The following is a 24,748-nucleotide window of genomic DNA, read 5'->3' on the forward strand; positions in this document are numbered from 1 at the left end:
TAATGATAATTCTTTTTTTCTTCTTGAAATTGATAAATGATATTTGCCATACCAGTATGTCCATATATTGGGATAAATTTAGTGAAACGCATAGCGAAATATTATGGTCATTTGATCAGAATTAGCAATGTCAGGGGTGGAATCTACAGAAATGTAATGATATTTGTCTTTTTGATTTCTGTTTATGATCTACTATAGCAGTCGGTGACTAATCAATTCAATAAACTCCTCACATATTGTTCATAACAGGTATGATATGTGACCTCTTTCCTTGTTGCCATGCTTTTGACTGTGTTCTGCAAGAAATAGATCAGATCAGCTAATAGCTCAAGACAACTGAAATAATTCCCATTGTGTACTGATCCAATAATTTCATCATTTCATAGAAATGGAAAATATTGTGAGTCAAATTAGTTATATAAAGCTCAGGATAAGGCAAAGTATATTTTGTGCCAATATTTTTTCTGATTCTCAAACTGTTTAAGAAGCCATTTGTTTATGTGCTGGCCAGAAAAGTTTCTTCTCATACGGTTTTCAATTGTTTTCCATGGAAAGCACTATTTTCTTCCCTGCTTAAATCTCTTGTGGTGTTTCCCTAATCTGAATAACCAGTTAAAGCCAAATGCGTTGTTTTGTCTTTCAAAAATAGTTTATAAAAGAGAACGAAAAACTTTGCCAGTTTATGGGGCCTAGACTGGATGTACTGACATCGATTGCATTGGTTAAACCTGGAGCACTTGAAGTGTAAGCATGTACATCACATAAAGTGTAGGCATGTACATCACATAAAGTGTAAGCATGTACATCACATAAAGTGTAAGCATGTACATCACTTGAAGCCCGTGAAGTGTAAGCATGTACATCACATAAAGTGTAAGCATGTACATCACTTGAAGCCCGTGAAGTGTAAGCATGTACATCACATAAAGTGTAAGCATGTACATCACTTGAAGCCCGTGAAGTGGAAGCATGTACATCACATAAAGTGTAAGCATGTACATCACTTGAAGCCCGTGAAGTGGAAGCATGTACATCACATAAAGTGAAAGCATGTACATCACATAAAGTGGAAGCATGTACATCACTTGAAGCCCTTGAAGTGGAAGCATGTACATCACATAAAGTGGAAGCATGTACATCACATAAAGTGGAAGCATGTACATCTCATGAAGCCCTTGAAATGGAAGCATGTACAACATTTGAAGCCCTTACAGTGGAAGCATGTACATCACATAAAGTGGAAGAATGTACATCACATAAAGTGGAAGCATGTACATCACTTGAAGACCTTGAAGTGGAAGCATGTACACCACATAAAGTGGAAGCATGTACATCACTTGAAGCCCTTAAAGTGGAAGCATGTACATCATATAAAGTGGAAGAATGTACATCACATAAAGTGGAAGCATGTACATCACTTGAAGCCCTTGGAGTGGAAGAATGTACATCACATAAAGTGGAAGCATGTACATCACTTGAAGCCCTTGAAGTGGAAGCATGTACATCATTTGAAGCCCTTACAGTGGAAGCATGTACATAACTTGAAGCCCTTACAGTGGAAGCATGTACATCACATATAGTGGAAGCATGTACATCTCTTGAAGCCCTTGAAATGGAAGCATGTACATAATTTGAAGCCCTTATAGTGGAGGCATGTACATCACTTGAAGCCCTTAAAGTGGAAGCATGTACATCACTTGAAGCCCTTGAAATGGAAGCATGTATATCACATAAAGTGGAAACATGTACATCACTTGAAGCCCTTAAAGTGGAAGCATGTACATAAAGTGGAAGCATGTACATTACATAAAGTGGAAGCATGTACATCATTTGAAGCCCTTAAAGTGAAAAAATGTACATCACTTGAAGCCCTTAAAGTGGAAGCATGTACATCTCTTGAAGCCCTTGAAATAGAAGCATGTACATCACATAAAGTGTAAGCATGTACATCACTTTAAGCCCTTAAAATGGAAGCATGTACATCACATAAAGTGGAAGCATGTACATCACATAAAGTGGAAGCATGTACATCACATAAAGTGGAAGCATGTACATCACGTGAAGACCTTGAAGTGGAAGCATGTACATCACATAAAGTGGAAGCATGTACATCACTTGAAGACCTTGAAGTGGAAGCATGTACATCACATAAAGTGGAAGCATGTACATCACTTGAAGCCCTTAAAGTGGAAGCATGTACATCACTTGAAGTGGAAGCATGTACATCACCTAAAGTGGAAGCATGTACATCACATAAAGTGGAAGCATGTACATCACATAAAGTGGAAGCATGTACATCACATAAAGTGGAAGCATGTACATCACATAAAGTGGAAGCATGTACATCACATAAAGTGGAAGCATGTACATCACTTGAAGACCTTGAAGTGGAAGCATGTACATCACATAAAGTGGAAGCATGTACATCACATAAAGTGGAAGCATGTACATCACATAAAGTGGAAGCATGGACATCACTTGAAGCCCTTAAAGTGGAAGCATGGATGTTGGCAATAGGCAGGAGGGGAGGGTTGGCAATAAGCGGGGGGGGGGGGGGGGGGGGTCCGCTCCCCCCTCCCCCAACTACCAGCCGTTGCAGCTGGTGCCTCCAGCTGTTGCTAAACTTCCATGACGGGAGTTGTAGTTTAGAAATGGGGTGCCTCCAGCTGTTGCTAAACGACAACTTTCATGATGGCAGATGTAGTTTAGGAATAGGGTGCCTCCAGCTGTTGCTAAACTACTACTTCCATGATGGGAGTTGTAGTTTAGAAATGGGGTTCCTCAAGCTGTTGCTAGACTACAACTTCCATGACTGGAGTTGTAGTTTAGGAATGGGGTGCCTCCAGCTGTTGCTAAACTATAACTTTCATGATGGCAGATGTAGTTTAGGAATAGGGTGCCTCCAGCTGTTGCTAAACTACTACTTCCATGATGGGAGTTGTAGTTTAGAAATGGGGTTCCTCAAGCTGTTGCTAGACTACAACTTCCATGACTGGAGTTGTAGTTTAGGAATGGGGTGCCTCCAGCTGTTGCTAAACTACAACTTCCATGATGGGAGTTGCAGTTTAGGAATGGGGTGCCTCCAGCTGTTGCTAAACTTACAACTCCCATGACAGGAGTTGTATTTTAGAAACAGCGAGACTCCAGCTGTTACTAAGATACAACTTATATATTTCCTAGACAACCAAAGGCTGTCTGAAAATCATGGGGGTGTAGTTTAGCAACAGCTGGAGGCTCCTTGTTAGTGTCCCCGTCGACGGCAGCCCCTTGAGAAAGTAGGGAACGAAACGGCGTTGGGGAGCCAGGGCACGCTGACACAATATAGGTAAGCATACAGCACTTTACTAGTAGAGTATTTTGTTTACTGCACTGGCCACTTTTTTCACAACTTGTTATCTATAGCAGAGGTAGGCTGTTTGCAGCGGGATTCGCTACTGTTTACTAGTATGCAAATTGCACTTTAGAGTCTTGAAATAGACTACATGTTAGTCGTCCTCTGTTTTGCATATGGTTTTTTACAAGGTGTGGTGATCCAGTGTGGCTAATTATATTGTAAATCAATAGCGCTGTTGTCCACATAACATAGTACTTTTTAGTGCCCTGGCAGCAGTCCAGGCATTGTTCTTTGATTCATCTCGTCCTTAATGTAGTATATTTTATGTATTTTTGGAAATAAAGATTTGGTGATTTTAAAGGCAATTATATTCCAGTGGTTTCTTTTTGGTGTTATATAAAACTATAATGTAAATTATCCCGCACGGTGAACGCTGTAAAAAAAAAAAAACATTAAAAAAAGCGCAAAATTCGCCAATTTTGGTACAAATAGCAGAATAAAAAAGATCAAAAGGTAGCACATAGCACAAAAATGATACGAATAAAAAGTAGAGCTCATCCTGCAAAAAATAAGCCCTTACTCAATGGCATTGGACGAAAAATAAAAAAGTTGCGGCTGTTGGAAAATGAATGGCAGAAAAAGAATTTTGCTCAGAAAAGGAAAAAGAACATAGAAAGCTATGTAAAATGGGTATCGCCACAATCGTACTGACCCTCAGAATAAATATAACATCACTTTTACCGCACGGTGTACATCATAAAAAAACGCCAGAAATTTTCCAGTTTTTCACAAAAAAATGCTGCATGTGTCAGATCGCTCTGCTCAGAAAAAGCCTTCTAAAGTTATTACCATTTAAAGAGATACATGTCAAATAAAAATAAAAAAGAGCCTGGTCATTGAGGTAAAAAATGGGTCCGTCCTTAAGGGGTTAAAAAAAATTATAAAAAAAATACAGTAGTGATGGAAAAAAAATTGTATTTAACGAAATCTATCTATTTTATAACAAAATGTTTATTCATTTTTAAACAGGGATCAAGTTATGTGGGCAGGCAGGGCACTAAAAATGTAGCCGACAATAATAAAAATGTAGTGTGTGTGTTTCACTTTTTATTCTTTATTTTTTAGGTGGTTCTACTATTCCCAACATGGAACATACTGTTTCATGATGGGAGTAGTAGTACCTGTACTAATGGTTCCAGCCAATCACAGCTCTCTGTGGGAAATATGAATAGGTGTATATATACGTCAGTGCAGGGGACCTTAGAAGAGCAGCCGGCCGCATCTATACATTATACAGGACGATTGCAAAGGGGCGATCTGTAAATTAGTTCAGGTACTACTACTCCCATCATGAAACAGTGTGTGTTCCATGTTGGGAATAGTAGAACCACCTAAAAAATTAAGAATAAAAAGTGAAACACACACACACTACATTTTTATTATTGAAATTTTTTTTTCCTATTTAAAAAACGAAAGTTAGATTCAAAATGTCCGACTTCAAAATGGACGCTATGGTCACCACATATAATAATGTGCCACAAACAGGAAGTTAATATCCCCAACCATTCCCATTTTATTAAGGTGTATCCATATAAATGGCCCACCCTGTAGTCGTCATAGCTTATTGTAGCTATATATAGCTTATGGTTTTGGTCACTGAAAAAGTGTGGCTGACTAAAACTATGACGAAAATGATTAGTCAATGAAATTAAAGGAGTAGTCCAGTGGTGACTCAGTGGTGAGCAACTTATCCCCTATCCTAAGGATAGGGGATAAGTTTCAGATCGCGGGGGGTCCGACCGCTGGGGCCCCCTGCGATCTCCTGTACGGAGCTCCGACAGCCCGTGGGAAGGGGGCGTGTCGACCTCCGTATGAAGCGGCGGCCGACACGCCCCCTCAATACAACTCTATGGCAGAGCCGAAGCGCTGCCTTCGGCAATCTCCGGCTCTGCCATTGAGATGTATTGAGGGGGCGTGTCGGCCGCCGCTTCGTACGGGGGTCGACACCCGCTATCTGGGCGGAGAGCCTGGCCCCCGTACAGAGAGATCGCAGGGGACCCCAGCGGTCGGATCCCCCGCGATCTCCTGTACGGAGCTCCGACAGCCCGTGGGAAGGGGGCGTGTCGACCTCCGTATGAAGCGGCGGCCAACACGCCCCCTCAATACAACTCTATGGCAGAGCCGAAGCGCTGCCTTCAGCAATCTCCGGCTCTGCCATTGAGATGTATTGAGGGGGCGTGTCGGCCGCCGCTTCGTACGGGGGTCGACACCCGCTATCTGGGCGGAGAGCCTGGCCCCCGTACAGAGAGATCGCAGGGGGCCCCAGCGGTCGGACCCCCCGCGATCTCAAACTTATCCCCTATCGTTAGGATAGGGGATAAGTTTTTCACCACTGGACTACCCCTTTAACACTGTAGAGCAGTGTTTACTAACCAGGGAGACTTTGGCTGTTGCAAAACTACAAGTCCCAGCATGTTCAGACAGCCAATGCCTGTATGGGCATGCTGGGAGTTGTAGTTTTGCAACAGCTAGAGGCACCCTGGTTGGGAAACACTAGTGATGAGCAGCATTGGCCATTATTCAAATTTGCGAATATATATACGAATATTCGTCCTATATTCGCATATTCGAGGAAGAAAACATTGAGGGGGTGGGCAACTTTACTATTGGTTGCTAGGGATGTTGTTGATAACCTCTGACAAGTCTATTTGCATCATTCTAATTGGCCCACAAGTGAAAAGAAAGAATATGCGCATATGCCGAAAAAAGTGAATATTCGTAATTTGGAATATATAGCGAATATATGCACAATATTCGCGATAAGAATTCGAAATGCGAATATTCGCGCCCAACACTAGGAAACATTGCTTTAGAGGGCAGGAGAAATCGTTGGACTACAAATTGGGGCATCGTGGGTAACAGGCTGGACCCAGAAGATGGTTTCCAGGGTTGCCAGGGCTTGGGGCATAGTGACTGGTTGCTTATGTGCCCACACTGATTATGTCTTGCCATAAAGTATCTGGTTTTATCTTGGCACTGAGGGAAGGGTACAGGGCACTGTCTGGCACAAAGGGGCCTCTTCACACTGTCAGTACCAAGAGCAGTGTTTCCCAAACATTGTGCCTCCAGCTGTTGCAAAACTACAACTCCCAGCATGCCCGGACAGCCTTCGGCTGTCCGGGCATGCTGGGAATTGTAGTTTTGCAACAGCTGGAAGCACAATGTTTGGGAAACACTGACCTAGAGGAACCGCTTCAGCCTCTAGATGAGGACAGCGCATGCGCAGTTAGAGACTGGGAATGTCCGAGTCCTCCCGAGGAATGTCACCGCGGACAGTGTACACACCGGAGGAGGGGCCGGTGGAGTAGAGAGGAGTCTGTGTCCGCTGATCCGTTACTTCCTCCGTTACCGGGGGCTTGATGCGTGGCAGGCGCCGGGACAAACTTTAGAATCCTGGCTCTATGGAGTGCACCATCCCGGCCCAGTGCCAGCTGCTCTTCCGAGCCTGTGAGGACGGGGATGTGGACGGTGCCCGCAGGCTGCTAGAGCCCGATACATCCAGCGGCTCGTCCTGCATCGGGAGCCGGGCGGGGGATGGCGCCGCGGTACCCGACACTCCCGGAGAGAGCTCGCCTCTGGTTCCCGTAGACTGCACGGACGAGGACGGTAACACCGGGCTGCAGCTGGCGGCGGGGGGCGGACATGAGCCCCTGGTGCGGTGTCTGCTGAGGAAAGGGGCCTCTGTGGACAGCAGGAACCACTATGGCTGGACGCCTCTCATGCAGGCTGCCAGGTAGGCATTCCGCCGAGCACTACAAGTCTCAGCACAGACAGGCCCCATATATATATAATATATATATATATATATGTATGTACATTAGGTCAGCCATAGACAGACACTTTCCGTAGCCGCCTCCTACTAGAGCTGGCATCTCATAGGAACCTGTTTGGAGTCAGATACAGACATCTTTTCCCATTTAAATAAACCCCTTCCGGTCACTACCACCCTAAACTATCTATAAAATCAATTATTTTTACAGCGCCCCCATAGGTTTTTAAATGGGGTATTCCCATCACTGCTAACATGATTAAATGGGGGCTCCTTCTTATTTCCTCACTTGTTGACAGCCTGTTGCCTAGGAAACAGACCACCACTCCACTTTAGAAGAGGTAGTCGGGTTGCTGTTTGTGTATGCCATCAAGCATTTTACATGTCTTTTTAGTGTGTGTAAAAAAAAAAAGAAGAAACTTTGGCGTGATTTTTGCCAAACTTACTTGAACAATTTTGCCATTTGACTTTGTTCTCGTTTATCATGTGTGACTCCAAATGTCACAAACCAATACCAGCAATCTTTTCACTTACAAAACTTGCTTACAACAGCGACACGGAAGCGAAAATTTATCACACAGCGTGCGACTTTGGATGAACTTAGATGCGCGTACACATAACTTCAGCCTGATTAGTTAGTTTAAACCCCTTATGGACATTGGAGGCAAATGTACATCCTGATGCGCTGGTACTTCGCACACCAGGACACTTATGTCCCGTACATGAAGCGAGCGCAGGGGTCCTGTGGTGCCAGACAACTTATCCCTTATCCAAAGGATAGGGGATAGGTGTCTGATTGTGGGGGGGGGGGGGGGGGGGGGGTCCGACTGCTGGTACCCCCGCGATCTCCTGCGTGGTGCCCAGCTCTCCTCATGCACCAAGCAATCTCCGCTCCATGGAGTCTGTCGATCCCTTCACAAAACAGTGGTCAACACATCCCCTCCATGTATCTCTATGGGAGAGCCGGATACATGGAGGGGATGTGTTGACCACTGTTTCGTGTCAGCCACTGCTTTATGCGGGCGGTCAACCATGCATAGTTAATGCAGAGAGCCGTTGCGCGGGTCCCAGCAGTCAGAACCCCCCCCCCCCCCCCCCCCCCCGCTATCGGACACTTACCCCTTATCTTTTGGATATGCATAGCACAGTATAAACAATCTAATGATTAATATAAATTGTCCCCTATGGGGAAATACAAATTGTAAATTAAATGGTTAAAAAAAGTAAAAAGAAAATGTGAATAAGCTCCTCCCCTAATGAAAATTTTAATCTCCTCTTTTTCCTATTTTACCTAAAAAGTGTACAAAAAAAAAAAATAATAATAATATACATATTTGGTACAGTATTTGCGCATGAGTAAATGTCTGAACTATCAAAATATAAGATCCTGTACTGTGAATGGCGTAAACAAAGTAAAAAATTGCTGCTTTTTGGTTACAGAACACATGGGAAAAAAAAGTGATTTAAAAAGCTACATATACGCAAAAGTGGTATATATCTGAAACACTAGGATTTGCTGCATTCTATTTTATGAAGTTACAGCTCTGTTAAAATGAGTCTTTTACTGTATGTACTACAGCAATGTTTTCCAACCAGGGGACCCCCGCCATCTCGCAAGCAGCACCCCGCTCTCATCAGGCCCCGGAGCGAACATCGCTCCGGGGCCTGATGACTGCCGATCACGGGGCCGGAGTATAGTGACATCACGGCTCCGCCCCCATGTGACCTCATGCTCCGCCCCCTCAATGTAAGTCTATGGCAGGGGGCGAGACAGCTGTGACGTCACGATCACCGGCCCCGTCATCAGACAGGGACTGATGAGAGCGGGGTGCTGCGTGCGAGATCGCGGGGGTCCCCGCACGATCAGGCAACTTATCCCCTATCCTTTAGATAGGGGATAAGTTGTCAGCATGGTAGTACCTCCTCATCTGTTTTCCATAGACTTCAATGTTAAATTTACTTTATCCGTTTTTTCTTCAGTTTTTTTGACGGAAGAAAAAATACTGCATGTGCCGTTTTTTCTGCCGTCAAAAAAACGGAAATGAGCACAGACGGGTGCAAATGGATGTAAACGTATTGTAAAAAAATCCCATTGACATTAATGGGATTTAAAAAAAAAAAACGTTTATAATCCGCTTACAGCCTGCAAGAACGGAACCGAAACGGAGATAAAAAAAACACAAAAACGTGGACAGACGGCCATGTGAACTCACCCTTAGACTATTGCTAGTGCTATGTAATATTTCAATCTGTTCCTTTGCTTTACACTTCAGGTCTGGACATTTAAATGTCGCATATATACTTCTGGAGAATGGCGCCGATTTCAACGCTCAGAATCGTCTAGGAGCAAGTGTCCTGACGGTGGCTTCAAGAGGAGGCCATGCAAGTGTAGTCAAGCTGCTTCTGGAGAGAGGAGCTTTTGTGGACAATTATGACCATTTTGATGTCAACCTAGTGAATAGCAAAGGCCACCGAGAGGATATGCCCGAGATCACCGCCCTGATGACATCTGCCCAGCATGCGCATGAGGCAGTGGTACGTTTATTATTGGACTGGGGAGCTGATGTGAACTATCGTGTAAAGACAGGATGGAACCCATTGATGTTGGCAGCCCTTCATGGACGGGTCAGTGTGGCCCAGCAGTTGGTAGATAGGGGTGCTGATCCGGATCAAGTAAACAGTTTGGATAAAACACCTTTTGAAATTGCCTTGAGCTTCAAACACAAAGACATGAAAGATTATCTGGATTCTATAACCACAATTAGACCTAAAACGGGTATGGGGCAAATTCTCTTATTTTCATGTGTCGTTTTTTTTTTCCTTCTAATTTTATCTATTCTGTTAAAGGGTTATTCCAGGGAAAAAAAAATGTTTTTATATCAACTGGCTCCAGAAAGTTAAACAATAAAAAATCTTATTCCTTCTAGGGCTGCACAATATGGGGAAAATGTGCGATTGCGATTTTGCGCCTAAATATTGCGATTTCAATATGCGATGTGATATAATAAAAAAATGGTGAAATCCCCCCATTTCATGTCTAATCGCCTCCATTTCATTTCTAGCTACCCATTTTATGCCCACCGCCTATTTCACACCTCCCCCTTTCACATTCTCCCCTCCCCCTGCTCTGGCCGGCCCCCGCCAGGGGAGCCAGCCCGAGCAGATAATCGCATGTTTCTCGGGTGGCTATATCGCAAAAAGCAAAAATCGCGATTCGATTGCTTTTGCGATATATCATGCAGCCCTAATTCCTTCCAATAATTACCAGCTGCTGAAGTTGTGTTGTTCTTTTCTGTCTGGCAACAGTGCTCTCTGCTGACATCTCTGCTTGTCTTGGGAACTGCACAGAGTAGAAGAGGTTTGCTATGGGGATTTGCTTCTACTCTGGACAGTTCCCGAGACAGGTGTCATCAGAGAGCACAGACAGAAAAGAACAACTCAACTTCAGCAGCTCATAAGTACTGAAAGGATTAAGATTTTTTTTATAGACATAATTTACAAATCTGTTTAACTTTCTGGAGCCAGTATATATATATATATATATATATATATATATATATATATATATATATATACACACACACACACACATACAGTGACACCCCCCCCCCCCCCGACATACGTTAAAATTTCAACAAGCGATGCCCTCTCCGAGGCCATCGCATGTTGAAGGCAGCATCAACATACAATGCTTTTGTATGTCGGGGCCATTGCATAAACGCTATCCGGCAGCGCTGACTGCTTCAGCTGCTGCCGGATAGCCGTTTACGGTGCCCTGTGTGCTCCGGTAATGGTCTCCTACCTGTCCTCGGGCTCCGGAGCATCATCTTCGGGATTCCCTGCATTGCCGGCGCTCTCCATTGTTGTCATCACGTCGCCGTGCATGCCGTCCCGTCATCCAATAGGAGCGGCGTGCGTAGTGACGTGATGGCGGCGACAGAGAGCGAGGATCGCGGGGAAGCAGAGATGTCCGGAGCGGCGGGGACACTCCGGGGACGCGGCAACAGCGATGAAGGGCGACATCCAGGGCAGCGGTGACGGTCCGGAATGGCGGTTACAGGTGAGTACAACTTCCTATTCTTTTCATTGCACGGATCCCTCAACATACGATGGTTTCAACAAACGATGGTCCATTTGGAATGGATTACCATCGTATGTTGAGGGATCACTGTATATAAGTTTTTTTTTTTTTTTTTTATATAAGCTTGGAAATTACAATGCACCAGCCTCCCATTGTTCTCAATGGAATTCTGCCGCACCATTCACATAACAGAGTTTCTGCGGTGAACATTCTAGAACAGAAATTATTGGACCCCACACTTTGAGTGTCCGCTCCAAAATGCATTGTCGTCCATTGAGACGGCACAATTTCGAGTGGTCCTAGTGCCGGCTTGCTTTGCTGGTGCTCGTTCCTGATAGAATCTCCACCTGGAATATCTAATCATTATCAGCTTTCATCAAATTTGACCCATTACCCCAGAAAAAAAGCGTTAAATGTCCAGGCCACAAGGTTTCTCACTTCCCTGCTAACTACTGTCCACTGCCTGTTGTCAGGGGAAATCTGTTTCTTGCAGCAGAGATACAAAGACAGAACGCAGGAAACGGGAAAGTTGTTAGCGATTTTACAGTATATACAAAAATAAACCTCTACTTACCTCCAATGCTCCTGCGGTGCCTCTGGTGTCCTGCTCCGATCCCCAGCTATGATCCTCTTACTTAGAGAAAGCATGATGCTTGGGCCTAGAATGATGTCGGGGCCCAGTATAAGATACTGCTCCTCAGCCAATCACTGCCTGGAGACCGGAGCAGGACACAGCAGGAGGCACCCAGCAAAGAGCCAGCCTGTTCAGTCCTGCATACTTTCACCAGCACTGAGGTGGGCTCAGGTAGTCAAAAACAGCAGTGAAAGCCCCAAAATCATTAACTCATCAAATCATTAACATATCTTGTTTAGGGTGCTCCCATTAACTGGATTGACTGCTGCCAAGCTACCTTACCTGTTCTCTGCTGGCAGCTCTGTGCCAATCTAGCTTTGAGCTGAAGTTTATTACAAACAGATTGTGGACACACTGGTTATAGAGGACCTGTCAGCTCCCCCAGCCATATGTTTTAGTAAATGTAAGAATATGTATATATAGAAAACTCAACGCGTGTATATGTATGTGTGTGTGTGTGTATGTATGTATGTGTGTATGTTCCACAAAAACTTTCAAACGGCTAAAGATATTAACATGAAACTTGGCACACATGTTACTTAAATGTCAACAACAAACATACGATAGGTGATTTAACCCTTACTCACCCCCATTTGCAAGGGGCGGGGCTTATGTTTAAAGTCCCATGCAAGTCAATGGGAAATATATGTTACTGCATATCTCCGGCCAACGGCTGGAGATATTTCGATAATACTTGGTCACATGTTACTTATATGTCCACTTAAAATATAGGATAGTTAATTTAACCCTTAACTACCCCCATTTGTGAGGGTCGGGGTTTTTGTTTAAAGTCCCATGCAAATCAATGGGAAATGTATTTTCCCATATAATTTCCGTACGGCTGTAGCTATTTCAATGCTTGGTACACATATTACGGGTCGGGATAGGAGGACAGGATGGGAGGTCGGGATAGGAGGTCTAGATAGGAGGTAGGGATAGGAGGACAGGATAGGAGGTCGGGATAGGAGGAAGGTATAGGAGTTCGGGACAGGAGATCAAGATAGGAGGAGGAGATAAGAGGTCGGGATGTGGGGTTGGGATATGACAACAATATATGAGGATGGGATATGAAGTCAAAAGCTTCCTCCTTTGTTTATTTTCCTCCCCAACAAGGATTAGGAAGGAAAAACCGGGCAACACCGGGTACTCAGCTAGTTGCTAATAAAATAACAGTTCTGAGTCATCCTTTGTCATGATTCTGATTTGCGCTATTATTCTGTTAATAATAATTTTTTTTTTTTATGATACAGATGAAGAAAAGAGGCGACCGGACATTTTTCATGCAGTAAAAATGGGTATGTTATTATTTGTTTGTACGTACTGTAATGATTATTTTGTGAAAGTGTTTGTAAAACTGAAAAGAACTGTTTGATCCTGTCTTATATATTTAAAGGGGTACTCTGCCCCTAGACATCTTATTCCCTATCCAATCACTGATCACTGGTTGAAAGCATCTTCCTCATAGCTTAAAAGGAGAGGATGTTTGGAAATTTTAAGGAGAATCAGCGTTCCCAAGCATCCTATGCATGGCGACATCTGGTGTTCTGAAGATGTGTGTGCCCTGGCTTCTTCATTGCAGGAGTACAGATGTGGGAGGTGGGTTTCCTTTTCCTTCCAGTGAAGATCCAACCTGGACCTGAGGAAGGAGGGAGCCCCTCCGAAACGCGTAGTCCAACCCTGTATGTCACTTTTTATGATTACCAATAAAAAGTTCTATTACTTGACACCTGACTTCTGTGTCATCACGCCAGTGTAACACTACAGTGCCGCAGTCGGATCTTCACTGGAAGGAAATGGAAACCCCTGCCAGGATTCCCACATCTGTACTCCTGCATTCTTCACCGTCCTCGACGGGACCAACGGCCAGCTGCTCCCGTCACACCAGCGTCCTGCCCAAAACGTTTATTCTGTTTTACTCTCCGCAAATACTGCGGACAACCGGCACTATAAAGCGCCATCTCTACCTTTTTTTCTCCTATATCTCCAACTGTCTTCTTCATTGTCACTCTCCTCCCCCTGTGCTAAGCCTGATGGAGCTCCACTCTGCAGCATAATGACTCCTCTGCATGTGCAGTAGCTACGGCAACAGCCGTTATGCTGCAGAGACATGCTCCATTTTGCTGCATAGCAGGCTCAGCACAGGGGGAGAAGGCGTGACAATGAATAAGCCAGCACGCACAGATCTTCAGAACGCTGGATGTCACCCCCCCCCATGATCTAAGAAGACCGGTATTATTCTCATTACCATATCCAGAAGACAGAGGATTACAGATGAATGGACAGAAGATCTGTAAATATGGTTTTCATCAGCGTCACCCGCACTATAACCCTGCACCAACAGGTTACTGCAGGTGATATTGATGACAGATGCACTTTAAGTACTAAAAGAATAACTAGAATTATTGAAGCTCGGTGATCTAAGTCATAAAGCAGAATATTGCATCACGTAACACACCATCTGATTGATACCTTATCTCTTTGTGTTATTTCTTTGTAATTTTAAATACATTTGCAGATGAAATACATTTACCATCCTGACTTTGTCCTCTAGGCAATCTGTCACTAGTTAATGAGATTGTGGATGAAGATCCCAGTCAGGTCAATGCTGTTAATGCAGATGGGGCATCTCCACTGATGATCGCAGCAGTTACTGGCAAACTGGAACTGGTGCAGCTCCTGGTGGATAAGAAAGCAGATATTAACAAGCAGGACAGTGTCCATGCCTGGACGGCGCTCATGCAAGCCACCTACCATGGGTAAATCACTGAATGGATAGACTTAGTTTTTGTTTTGTTGCTTTTTTATTTTTTTACTGTTTTGTGTGTGCGCACAGCTACCTCAGAAACCAACTACACTTTTATGGAATTCTATTTTATAGAGTATGGTATGAAAAATAAATGTTGTAAATATAATAGCTTTGCCAGGGGTTTCTTATAGGGGTACTTTGCCCCTAGACATCTTATCCCCTATCCAAAGGATAGAGGATAAGATGTCTGATCGCTGGGGACCCCCACGATCTCGACTGTGGCACCCCAGACATACGTTGCATGGAGCGAACTTCATGCCGAATGGCTGGCAATGCGGGGCGGAGGCTCGTGACATCACGGTCATGCCCCGCTCGTGACGTCATGGCCACGCCCCCTCAATGCAAGTCTATGGGAGGGGGCGTGACGGCTGTCACGACCCCTCCCATAGACTTGCATTGAGGGGGCCTGGCCGTGATGTCACCGAGTGGGGCACGGCCGTGACATCACGAGCCTCTAGCGCTCCGGCACTGCACCCGACGCTCTAAACGAATGCCGGGTGCAGCAGGGAGTTCGCGGGGGTCCCCAGTTGCAGGACCCCCACGATCAGACATCTTATCCCCTATCCTTTGGATAGGGGATAAGATGTCTAGGGGCAAGAGTACTCCTTTAAATTGCTAGTACAGTGGTCCCCTATCAGTTCCTGTTTAACCAAAGCAATGACATGCTGGACTGCTTCAGGCAATCACTGGCCGCAGCAATGACAGAGGTCATGTTCTGCTATCGGACATCATCCCTTCAGTGAGGTGAACACAGAATGGCAACACTAGGATATTCCCTTACATTCCAAGGTTACATTTCACCCAGTGGAAGGATTCCTTTATGGCATCGCTTCCAATCAGGATTGTCAATACTATTAAAGCTTTAAAGTGAATTAGGATTGCATAAATAGCATAATGCAACAAGCTATGCAGTTTCTGTAGTTTTCTAGTTATGAATACAGTATAGCTCCTGGTGCTATGCTGGTTTGTGCTACTTTCATTTACTCTTATGATAGGTATGTAAACTGCAGAACACATACTGTTTGGCTTCTTAATCACCTTTGACAGCTGCAACCAGACCAGATCTACGGATAGGTGCGGGTCCCAAAAGTGGGATCTGAATCTCTTAAACGTTGTTGTGGGACATCCTGGGTCGCAGAAATACCCCTTTCACTGTCTTGGCAGAATTGAAACAAGCTATAACGTTACAATAGGTCATAGCAACTGCACTCTATTAATTCATTGTTCTTTTTTATTTCAATGTAGAAACAAAGAAATAGTGATATACCTGTTAAATCAAGGAGCTGATGTCAATCTGCGTGCAAAAAATGGCTACACCGCGTTTGACTTGGTGATGCTGCTGAATGATCCAGGTGGGGAAATGTATCCTCTTTGGTAGTGTATGATATTACTCCTCTAACTATTTGGTGCATTTTTCAAAGGCCTTTTAAAAAAAAGGAAAAAAAAAAGAACCTGGTTGGTTGCTATGGGCAATTACACTACCTTTTCTTTGCACAGCTGTTAAATCTACTGTGTGTTTTAGGCTAGGTTCACACTACCGATATGCTCTGTCCTGTTAAGGATCTGTTAACGAACCCTGAACGAGTTGGAGCTCAATGGAAACCAATGGGTATCGGCGACGCTCATTTACTTTGCATGGGGTCCATTATTTCGGAGGCGGTAGTGGGACATAAATACTGGACTTGCAGTAAATTGTCTCCTGCTAAACTCCCGTCATTTTCTAACAAAAATACTGCTAAACACAGTAGTGTGAAAAAGACCCTATATTATTTTTTGAATTTCTGTTTTTTTCCCCCTACTTTCTTCTGTTGTCTACTGCGCCACACACTAGACTTTAGAAAACATAATTATCTTTTCTTATGTCTGGTAGCTCCATACAAGTATAACTGCCTCCACACTGCTATTGTAAAAGTGTGAGGAAACACTCCACGCCAGCACCTTTCACAGAGGCTGACAAGGGCTGGTAACAAGCATGAAAGGACATTAAAGGGAAGACAGCGAGGGTACGGTCACATAGTGTACAACCTGCATGCAGTTTGTGTTTTCACAACCAAAGCAATGTGCTTATCCAAAGAAGATAGTGGCCTAAAGTGAAGTGTGTGCCGCACAGTATATTGGGTTTTGTGTCTGGCAGCATGTCATGTATAGGGTACTGCTGCTTGTGGAAGAGGTTGTGGATCCTTAGGTTTACACAAACAAATGTAATAAAATTACAAATTCAATACAACAAATCTGAGTTAATGCAGATAAACTTTGCTTTTTCAAACTTGCTTTCAAAGACTGTATGGTAAACACAAAAGAAACGCATTGGCTTCTGCACTGTAATACCGTTCCCTTAATAGGAAATGCAACAAAGTAAAATTGATTGTTTTTTGCTCTCCCATGTTAATAGTAATAGAGATTTACAATTAAAAGCTGCTAACCAGTTAAGATTGCAATGTCAAGTTAGGTTCACATCTGTGTTGGAGACTCTGAAGTCTCTGTTGGTTGCAGATATAATCATGTTTGATGCAACATGTTGAATTTCATGACAAAACCAAACATTTCCCAATATATATCAGTGGGATCCTTTGGGCATCGTTGGTGTGCATTATAATGGATAAGGTACTATATAATTTTGCGTTGTCTTTTTTCCATGACAAAACAAAGCTATAAATAAAAACGATTACAATCATATAGGGAATAGAGGGCACTGACAGGTATGAACAACTAACCGAACCAGCAGTGTCTTAGTCCTGTTTAGCGGTGCAGTGGCCGAGGCAGACGGTACATAATGAAGACACTATGGGTGCGCCTTTCAATATGAAAAAGACTAATGAGGCTATGACTGTTTAATGTGGAAGAAGGCCGGAAGAAGTGCGTCATTATGCATGAAACGGTCGTAGTCTCAGTGCCCTGTGAATGTCTGTCCTCGCCATCCTGTAGTAAACATCAGACATGGTTAGTGCGCTTCATTCTACTTTTTTACCATTTATAAATAAAAACACTCATGTGAACTTAGGCCAAGACCAAAACCATGCACAATTGTTATAGTATTATGAGGATGTCCGAGGGGATAGCAGTTAGACGAATTGGTTGTCATACAAAATTTACTTTATATGTGCATAGCATGTTTTAAATTAGGAACTATGGGGGAGATTTATCAAAACCTGTCCAGAGAAAAAGTTGCTGAGTTGCCCATAGCAATCAATCTTTCATTTTTAAAAAGGCCTGTGAAAAATTAACCTGTTAAGGACCAAGGGCATACCTGTACATCCTGGGTCCTTTCCCTTTCTATAATGCGGGGCCACATCATAGCGGGTCAAGCCAGGCCGGTACCCGTGCCGCGCTCTATTAACCATTTAGATGCGGGATTCAAAGTTGATCGCCGCGTCTTAAGTGAAACTAAACTACCCCCGGCTAGCTCAGGGGGCTGTTCGTGACCGCCGCGGTGAAATTGCAGCATCCTGAACAGCTGTAGGACACGAGGAGGGTCCCCTTACCTGCCTCCTGGAGTCCGATCGCCGAATGAGTGCTCAGTGCCTGAGATCCAGGCATGAGCAGTCAAGCGGCAGAATCATTTATCAATGGTTTCCTATGAGAAACCATTGATCAATGTAAAAGATCAGTGTGTGCAGTGTTATAGGTCCCTATGGGAGCTATAACATTGCAAAAAAAAGTGGAAAAAGAAGTACGTCACAATTAAACATATATAAGTAGGGTATCATTTGTCATATCATATCAATCGTATGGCCCACAGAATAAAGATAAGGTGTCATTTTTACCGAAAAATGTACTGCCTAGAAACGGAAGCCCCCAAAAGTTACAAAATGGTGTTTTTTCTTCAATTTTGTCGCACAATTATTATTTTTTTCCGTTTCCTCGTAGATTTTTGGGTAAAATGACTGATGTCATTACAAGGTAGAAATAAGCAATCATATGAAATTTTAGGTGCAAAATTGAAAGAGTTATGATTTTGTAAAGGTAAGGAGGAAAAAAATGAAAGGGCAAAAACCGAAAAATCTCCCCCTATTTTTATTTCTTTCCCTGGGGTGTAAATGTTATACATATAATCACACACATTTGGGTATTCTCTTTAACCCCTTAACGACGCAGGACGTATATTTAAGTCCTCCGCCGGCTCCCGCGATATGAAGCGGGATAGCGCCGCGATCCTGCATCATATCGCTTCGGTCCCGGCGCTCATCAACGGCCGGGACCCGCGGCTAATACCACACATTGCCAATCGCGGCGATGTGCGGTATTAACCCTTTAGAAGCGGCGGTCAAAGCTGACCGCCGCTTCTAAAGTGAAACTGAAAGTATCCCGGCTGCTCAGTCGGGCTGTTCGGGACCGCCGCGGTGAAATCGCGCCGTCCCGAACAGCTGATCGGACACCGGGAGGGCTCTTACCTGCCTCCTCGGTGTCCGATCGACGAATGACTGCTCCGTGCCTGAGATCCAGGCAGGAGCAGTCAAGCGCCGATAATGCTGATCACAGGCGTGTTAATACACGCCAGTGATCAGCATAGGAGATCAGTGTGTGCAGTGTTATAGGTCCCTATGGGACCTATAACACTGCAAAAAAAATGTAAAAAAAAAGTGTTAATAAAGGTCATTTAACCCCTTCCCTAATAAAAGTTTGAATCACCCCCCTTTTCCCATAAAAAAAATAACAGTGTAAAAAAAAAAAAAAATAAACATATGTGGTATCACCGCGTGCGTAAATGTCCGAACTATAAAAATATATCATTAATTAAACCGCACGGTCAATGGCGTACGCGCAAAAAAATTCCAAAGTCCAAAAAAGCGTATTTTGGTCACTTTTTATACCATTTAAAAAATGAATCAAAAAAAAAAGTGATCAAAAAGTCCGATCAAAACAAAAGTCATACCGATAAAAACTTCAGATCACGGCGCAAAAAATTAGTCCTCATACCGCCCTGTACGTGGAAAAATAAAAAAGTTATAGGGGTCAGAAGATGACATTTTTAAACGTATAAATTTTCCTGCATGTAGTTATGATTTTTTCCAGAAGTGCGACAAAATCAAACCTATATAAGTAGGGTATCATTTTAACCGTATGGACCTACAGAATAATGATAAGGTGTAATTTTTACCGAAATATGCACTGCGTAGAAACGGAAGCCCCCAAAAGTTACAAAATGGCGGTTTTTTTCCGATTTTGTCGCACAGTGATTTTTTTTTCCGTTTCACCGTGCATTTTTGGGTAAAATGACTAATGTCACTGCAAAGTAGAATTGGCGACGCAAAAAATAAGCCCTAATATGGATTTTTAGGTGGAAAATTGAAAAGGTTATGATTTTTAAAAGGTAAGGAGGAAAAAACGAAAGTGCAAAAAACGGAAAAACCCTGAGTCCTTAAGGGGTTAAATTATTAAACTTTTATTTCCACAATTTATTTAATTAAAATAGTAGTTATTGTAACATACCACTTGAGGGTAGTATTTCACTTGTTTTGAATGCTGAGCCTATATGTTAGATGTCTTTTCACATTTTACATGAGTAGTTCAGTATAGCTATTTCCTAGTAGCAAAATCTAGTATTTTCTGCTGTCTGTCTGAAAGGCAGCAATATGCGTGTGCAATAGGTATCCAGCCCTGGTTCGGAGTTTCACCTACTCCTATAACAACTCACACTGTCCTGGGCTATAGTACTTGCAAGTAACGGCACTTTAGAAAACAATAAATGCAAAAGCACTCAGTTAGACGTTCTCATTCAGCATCTTTCTTTGTTCATTCAACTGTAGTTTACAAATTAGATGGATGTTATACACAATCTAGTGTCAATACATATCACAGGTTAGCACGTGTAAGACCTCCGCTAACCTGTGATATGTATCGACACTAGATTGTGTATAACATTTATCTAGTTTGTAAACTACAGAACAAGAATGAATAAAGAACGATGCAGAATGAGTCTAACCACGAGTGCTTTTGCATTTACTGTATTTGCAAGTACTATATATAGCCAAAGGACATTGTGAGTGGCTCGATCTTACAGGGGTTTCCCAGTTGATTTTCATTTATTTTCTTACTGTCCCCTTACTGCCTAATTAAATAAGGAAACCACAAAGAGAAAAAAAAGGGAGAAGGGATTGCGCCCCTAGTGAAGTACGTTCATGAAGAGGTATAGGTGATGGTCAAGAGCACTACTCACCAAGAGCACAACACCTCTGCTGGCTTTGTACAATATCCAGGCCTGCAGCCACGGTCCTCTGGGATCAACTCGTTCTCCCAGTGTAGATAGATAGAAACCGTCTCTGGCACTGGTCTGCTTCAGTGGTTAGGACTCAGACATCTGATGTAGTGGTTTAAAAAAGGTTTTATTGTATAAAACACATGCAACACGTTTCTGGCCCGAAATGGACCCTTCGTCAGGCATGGTGCTTAACAATAGTGTGAACGGCCAGGTTACCAAACCCTCTACATGCCTCCTGTGCAGGGAAATGTTCATGAATCTTGTAATGAATGTAACCTTTTATGTGTACGTACTGAGTGCTTTTATACCTGGCTGTTCACTGAAGCAGACCAGCGCCAGAGACAGTTGTTTTTTTCCCTTCCTTTCTATATAATTAAATAAGGAAAACTTTAGCTACTCCTTTCTTTGTTCCTTCCTAGCTCCAGAACCGGGGCGCCCCATACACGGCCTGTGACTCCGCCTTACCCCGAGCTGAAGAGTATAGTATTTACAGACGGGGGAACTGGCGGTGCCACTTGCCAATCACAGCTTGGGCCAGCACTGGTGAAGCATACTGTCAGCAGAGATCTGCTGGAAACAGGGCGCCTCGATACCTGAGCAACAAGGGAGCGGAGAAAGGAGAGTTAAAGTTTATTTTAAAAGGCAGCCTTGGGACAATATGAAAATTAAAAGATTCCATCGAATGGCATCTCCCATTGGGCTGTATGGAGCTGGACTTCATAGGAAAGCTAATCCTTTGTATATCAATTGAAGCTTTGCACCAATACCAAGTGCTCAAAACCATAAATCTAATACATATTTAGTATGCATCTGCATTCATGACTTGTCTGTCAACTGCTAAGACTGCATAGCAAATAGTTCACTCCCATGACTGATATGAGCCTCCATGTAATAGTGCCTATATGTTGACATTTGATGTTCAGTATTAAAACAGGTTTTATAATAAAAGTTATGATGATATATAATTTGAGGAAATATTTTCTCTTTTTCTTTGCTGGTAGACACTGAACTTGTGCGACTCTTAGCAACTGTATGTCTGCAGGCAGACAAAGAGAAGTCAAAGCAGAAGAATAAAACCTTGTTCTCTAATTCCAAGAACAAGCAGCCATATACCATCCCGCTTCCACCTGATGACAAAGCTGGATTAAAGGTACAGCATAGATTATGGGAAATGTTTAGAAGAAATGTGTCTCTGTAATATTAAAGGTTATCTGGCATTAAGTTATAAAAACAAACAGCTGAGACAGGACACTACTGTGGCCAGTGATTGGCTTAGAATAAATCGGCCATTTTGTGCAGGTTCACCGGAGATGGGGTGCTGCGGTCTGCATGACACCTTGCTGCTCAGCCAGTCACCGGCTACAGTGGTGTCCGGCCTCAGCCAGTGATTGTCGATTAACCTTATGCTTAAATGACAAAGAAAACGACTGCTGTGTTACCATCAGTAAAAGGTGTAAGATATATATGTCAAGCAGTGTATAACAGAGGTTCTCAATTTTTTTGAATAGCCAAATTTTCCTTTAAACAAGATATGTAGTTGAAGTCTATAGAAAATACAGACACAGCCAAGTGAGCTGCTTTCTTGTCTGTGATAAGTTTTAAAGTGAAGGTATCACCTACATTTTTTTTTACAGATCAGAGCCAGATACTGAAACATGTCCTTTTTAGTACATTATTAGGGGGATAGCCAACTTTCCAGAGCGGCTCCTAATGGAATTTAGAGAGATGCTTTACAGAAAGCCCTATAGGTATAGGCACAATGGGGGAAATTTATCAAAACCTGTGCAGAGGAAAAGTTGCCCATAGCAAGGGAGAGGCCCTTTCAAAAATGAAAAAAAGCGATCTGATTGGTTGCTATGGGCAACTGGACAACTTTTCCTCTGCACATGTTTTGATAAATCTCCCCCAATAGACTCCTATGGGAGACCTGTGCATAGGTCATTCCACAGGGGGAGAGGCTAAGCTCTTAGCTTCATCTATTGTGAAAGGTGGTAGATTTAGAAATGCGTCCAGGACTGCTCTTTAAGGGGAACCTGTCATCAGGTTTAACCCTTTATAGGTATCAACAACACTCTATACATTGGAAAATCAGATCCCTTACCATGTGTGGATGTCCTCTTTGCCATCCAATAAAGTGGTTAAAACAACTTTTAAAACGGTCCCTCGCCCTATGAAAATTAGCCCTTGCTGAATTCCCGTGCAGGCCCAGAGTATATAGCAGTGCGCAAGCCTAGAGATGGTCCTGCAGGAGAATTCAGCAAGAAGAACGGTGACGTTAGCTGTGCCCGATCTGTCAATCATGCTTGAGTAGGCATGGATAGAGGATGAATAATTGTGATAAGCCAGTGACTAGTTCCATATAAATATAATGTCATCAGTGTAGTGGCCAAACCACACAATATTTATTGTGTTCATATAAGAAATCTCACTCCTCCTATCACATGAACACATTTGCAAGAAGAGGGTGAGAATTTGTTACCTGTTGATGTTCCAGTGACCTGCAGAAAGAATCTGTCATAAAAATTGTAATAATTGTATGAGTAGAAATTTTACAGAGGAAATTATATACATCTGCAGGTCACTGGAAGAAGTCCTGAAAGGACTAAATATTTTCCCTTCCCCTGTGCCTAGGCTGCCAAAACAAAAACAAAAAAAACTTTAACTCCCCTTCCTACGTTCCCCTGTTGCGCCAATATCTGCGTTCCCATTCCTTCGCTGCTGCTCGGCTTCTTAGGCTCGGAACATCACACTGCAGTCAGCGTATCGCCGGCCTCAGTGATGTCCCGCCTCGGCCGGTGATAGGCTGAGCACACTGTCATGTAAGGGGCCCGGGCAGAAGGGAGAAGGTGGGGTCCGAGCTCCTAACATGAAAGTGCGCTCAGCCTATCATCGGCCGAAGCAGGATATCACTGAGGCCGTCCATCTGCTGACTGCAGTGTGACAGTCCGAGCCTAAGAAGCAGGGAGCTGAGCAGCAGAGAAGGAATGGGACGCCGATATCGGCGTAACGGGGGAACGTAGGAAGGGGAGTTAAAGTTTTTTTTTTTTTTTCGTTTTTGCAGCCCAGACACAGGGGAAGGGAGAGTTTGAATGGCCAGGCGATGTGGTATAACTGTACACAGTGACGCCACATCAGCAGTAAGACAAATGTAATTATCTCTCTGTGATCTTATCCAAATGGGCAGTTACAATTGATATCATGTAAATAGCCAATGTAAATATATGGCTCATCAATAGCTGGAGTAAATTTTTTATGCATGTTTATACATTTTCGACAGAATAAAAAATCTCCAGTATTGAATGTTATGGTACTAGAAATTCAGCTTCCCGTCTTGTCGAGATTGCAAAGGAAACATTGGATTCAACCAGATTGTTGAGATTTAAAATCAATAGTTTGATCACTGCATAATTCCTGAATTGTATTAGTATCAGAAAGCATCTGTAGGTTTTCGTTATACCTATAGAGCAGAACTTGAAAAATGTGTTAAGAAACTAGAAACCAGCAAAAAAAATGTAAGGAGCCAGGATGCCCCATGTCAAGTAACAGGAGGTCACTACGTGACATTATGTGACATCATATGATCTGTTATTACTGTCCCCTCATCTCCCCCCGTTTGTCAGTTATTACTGTCCCCTCATCTCCCCCTCCCGTTTGTTAGTTATTACAGGTTTTTTTTTTGTTTTTGTTTTTAAAGGGGTATTCCAGGAAGCAAAAAACTGGTCTTTTTTCTTTCAAAAAGCTCTTGCTGTTTGTCTCCAGTTTGGGTGTGGTTCTGCAGCTCAGTTCCATTAAAGTTAATGGAGTCAAGTTGTAATACCACACACAAAGTGGAGACAAGGATGCTGTCTTTGAAAGAAAAAAGGCT

The 24,748-nt window shown here is 43.2% G+C and overlaps 1 protein-coding gene across 3 annotated transcripts in view; it reads left to right on the top strand.

The window, feature by feature from the left end:
* The first annotated feature begins 6,572 nt into the window (after positions 1-6,572).
* ANKS6 (ankyrin repeat and sterile alpha motif domain containing 6) overlaps positions 6,573-24,748 on the top strand; it is a 49,487-nt gene continuing 31,311 nt past the window's right edge. Inside the window, exons 1-6 of one of the 3 annotated variants that reach the window (XR_008844076.1) lie at positions 6,573-7,127; positions 9,437-9,939; positions 13,129-13,173; positions 14,430-14,634; positions 15,930-16,036; positions 21,885-22,033. Coding sequence is in view for 1 of the 3 variants with exons in the window: in XM_056520821.1 (XP_056376796.1) it covers positions 6,796-7,127; positions 9,437-9,939; positions 13,129-13,173; positions 14,430-14,634; positions 15,930-16,036; positions 21,885-22,033 (1,341 nt within the window). In the remaining 2 variants the exon portion in view is untranslated. The remainder of the gene's footprint in view (positions 7,128-9,436; positions 9,940-13,128; positions 13,174-14,429; positions 14,635-15,929; positions 16,037-21,884; positions 22,034-24,748) is intronic. The other 2 variants (XR_008844077.1, XM_056520821.1) reach the window with 2 other exon arrangements.

Source organism: Hyla sarda, chromosome 5, assembly GCF_029499605.1.
Source record: "Hyla sarda isolate aHylSar1 chromosome 5, aHylSar1.hap1, whole genome shotgun sequence".
NCBI classification, from domain to species: domain Eukaryota; kingdom Metazoa; phylum Chordata; class Amphibia; order Anura; family Hylidae; genus Hyla; species Hyla sarda.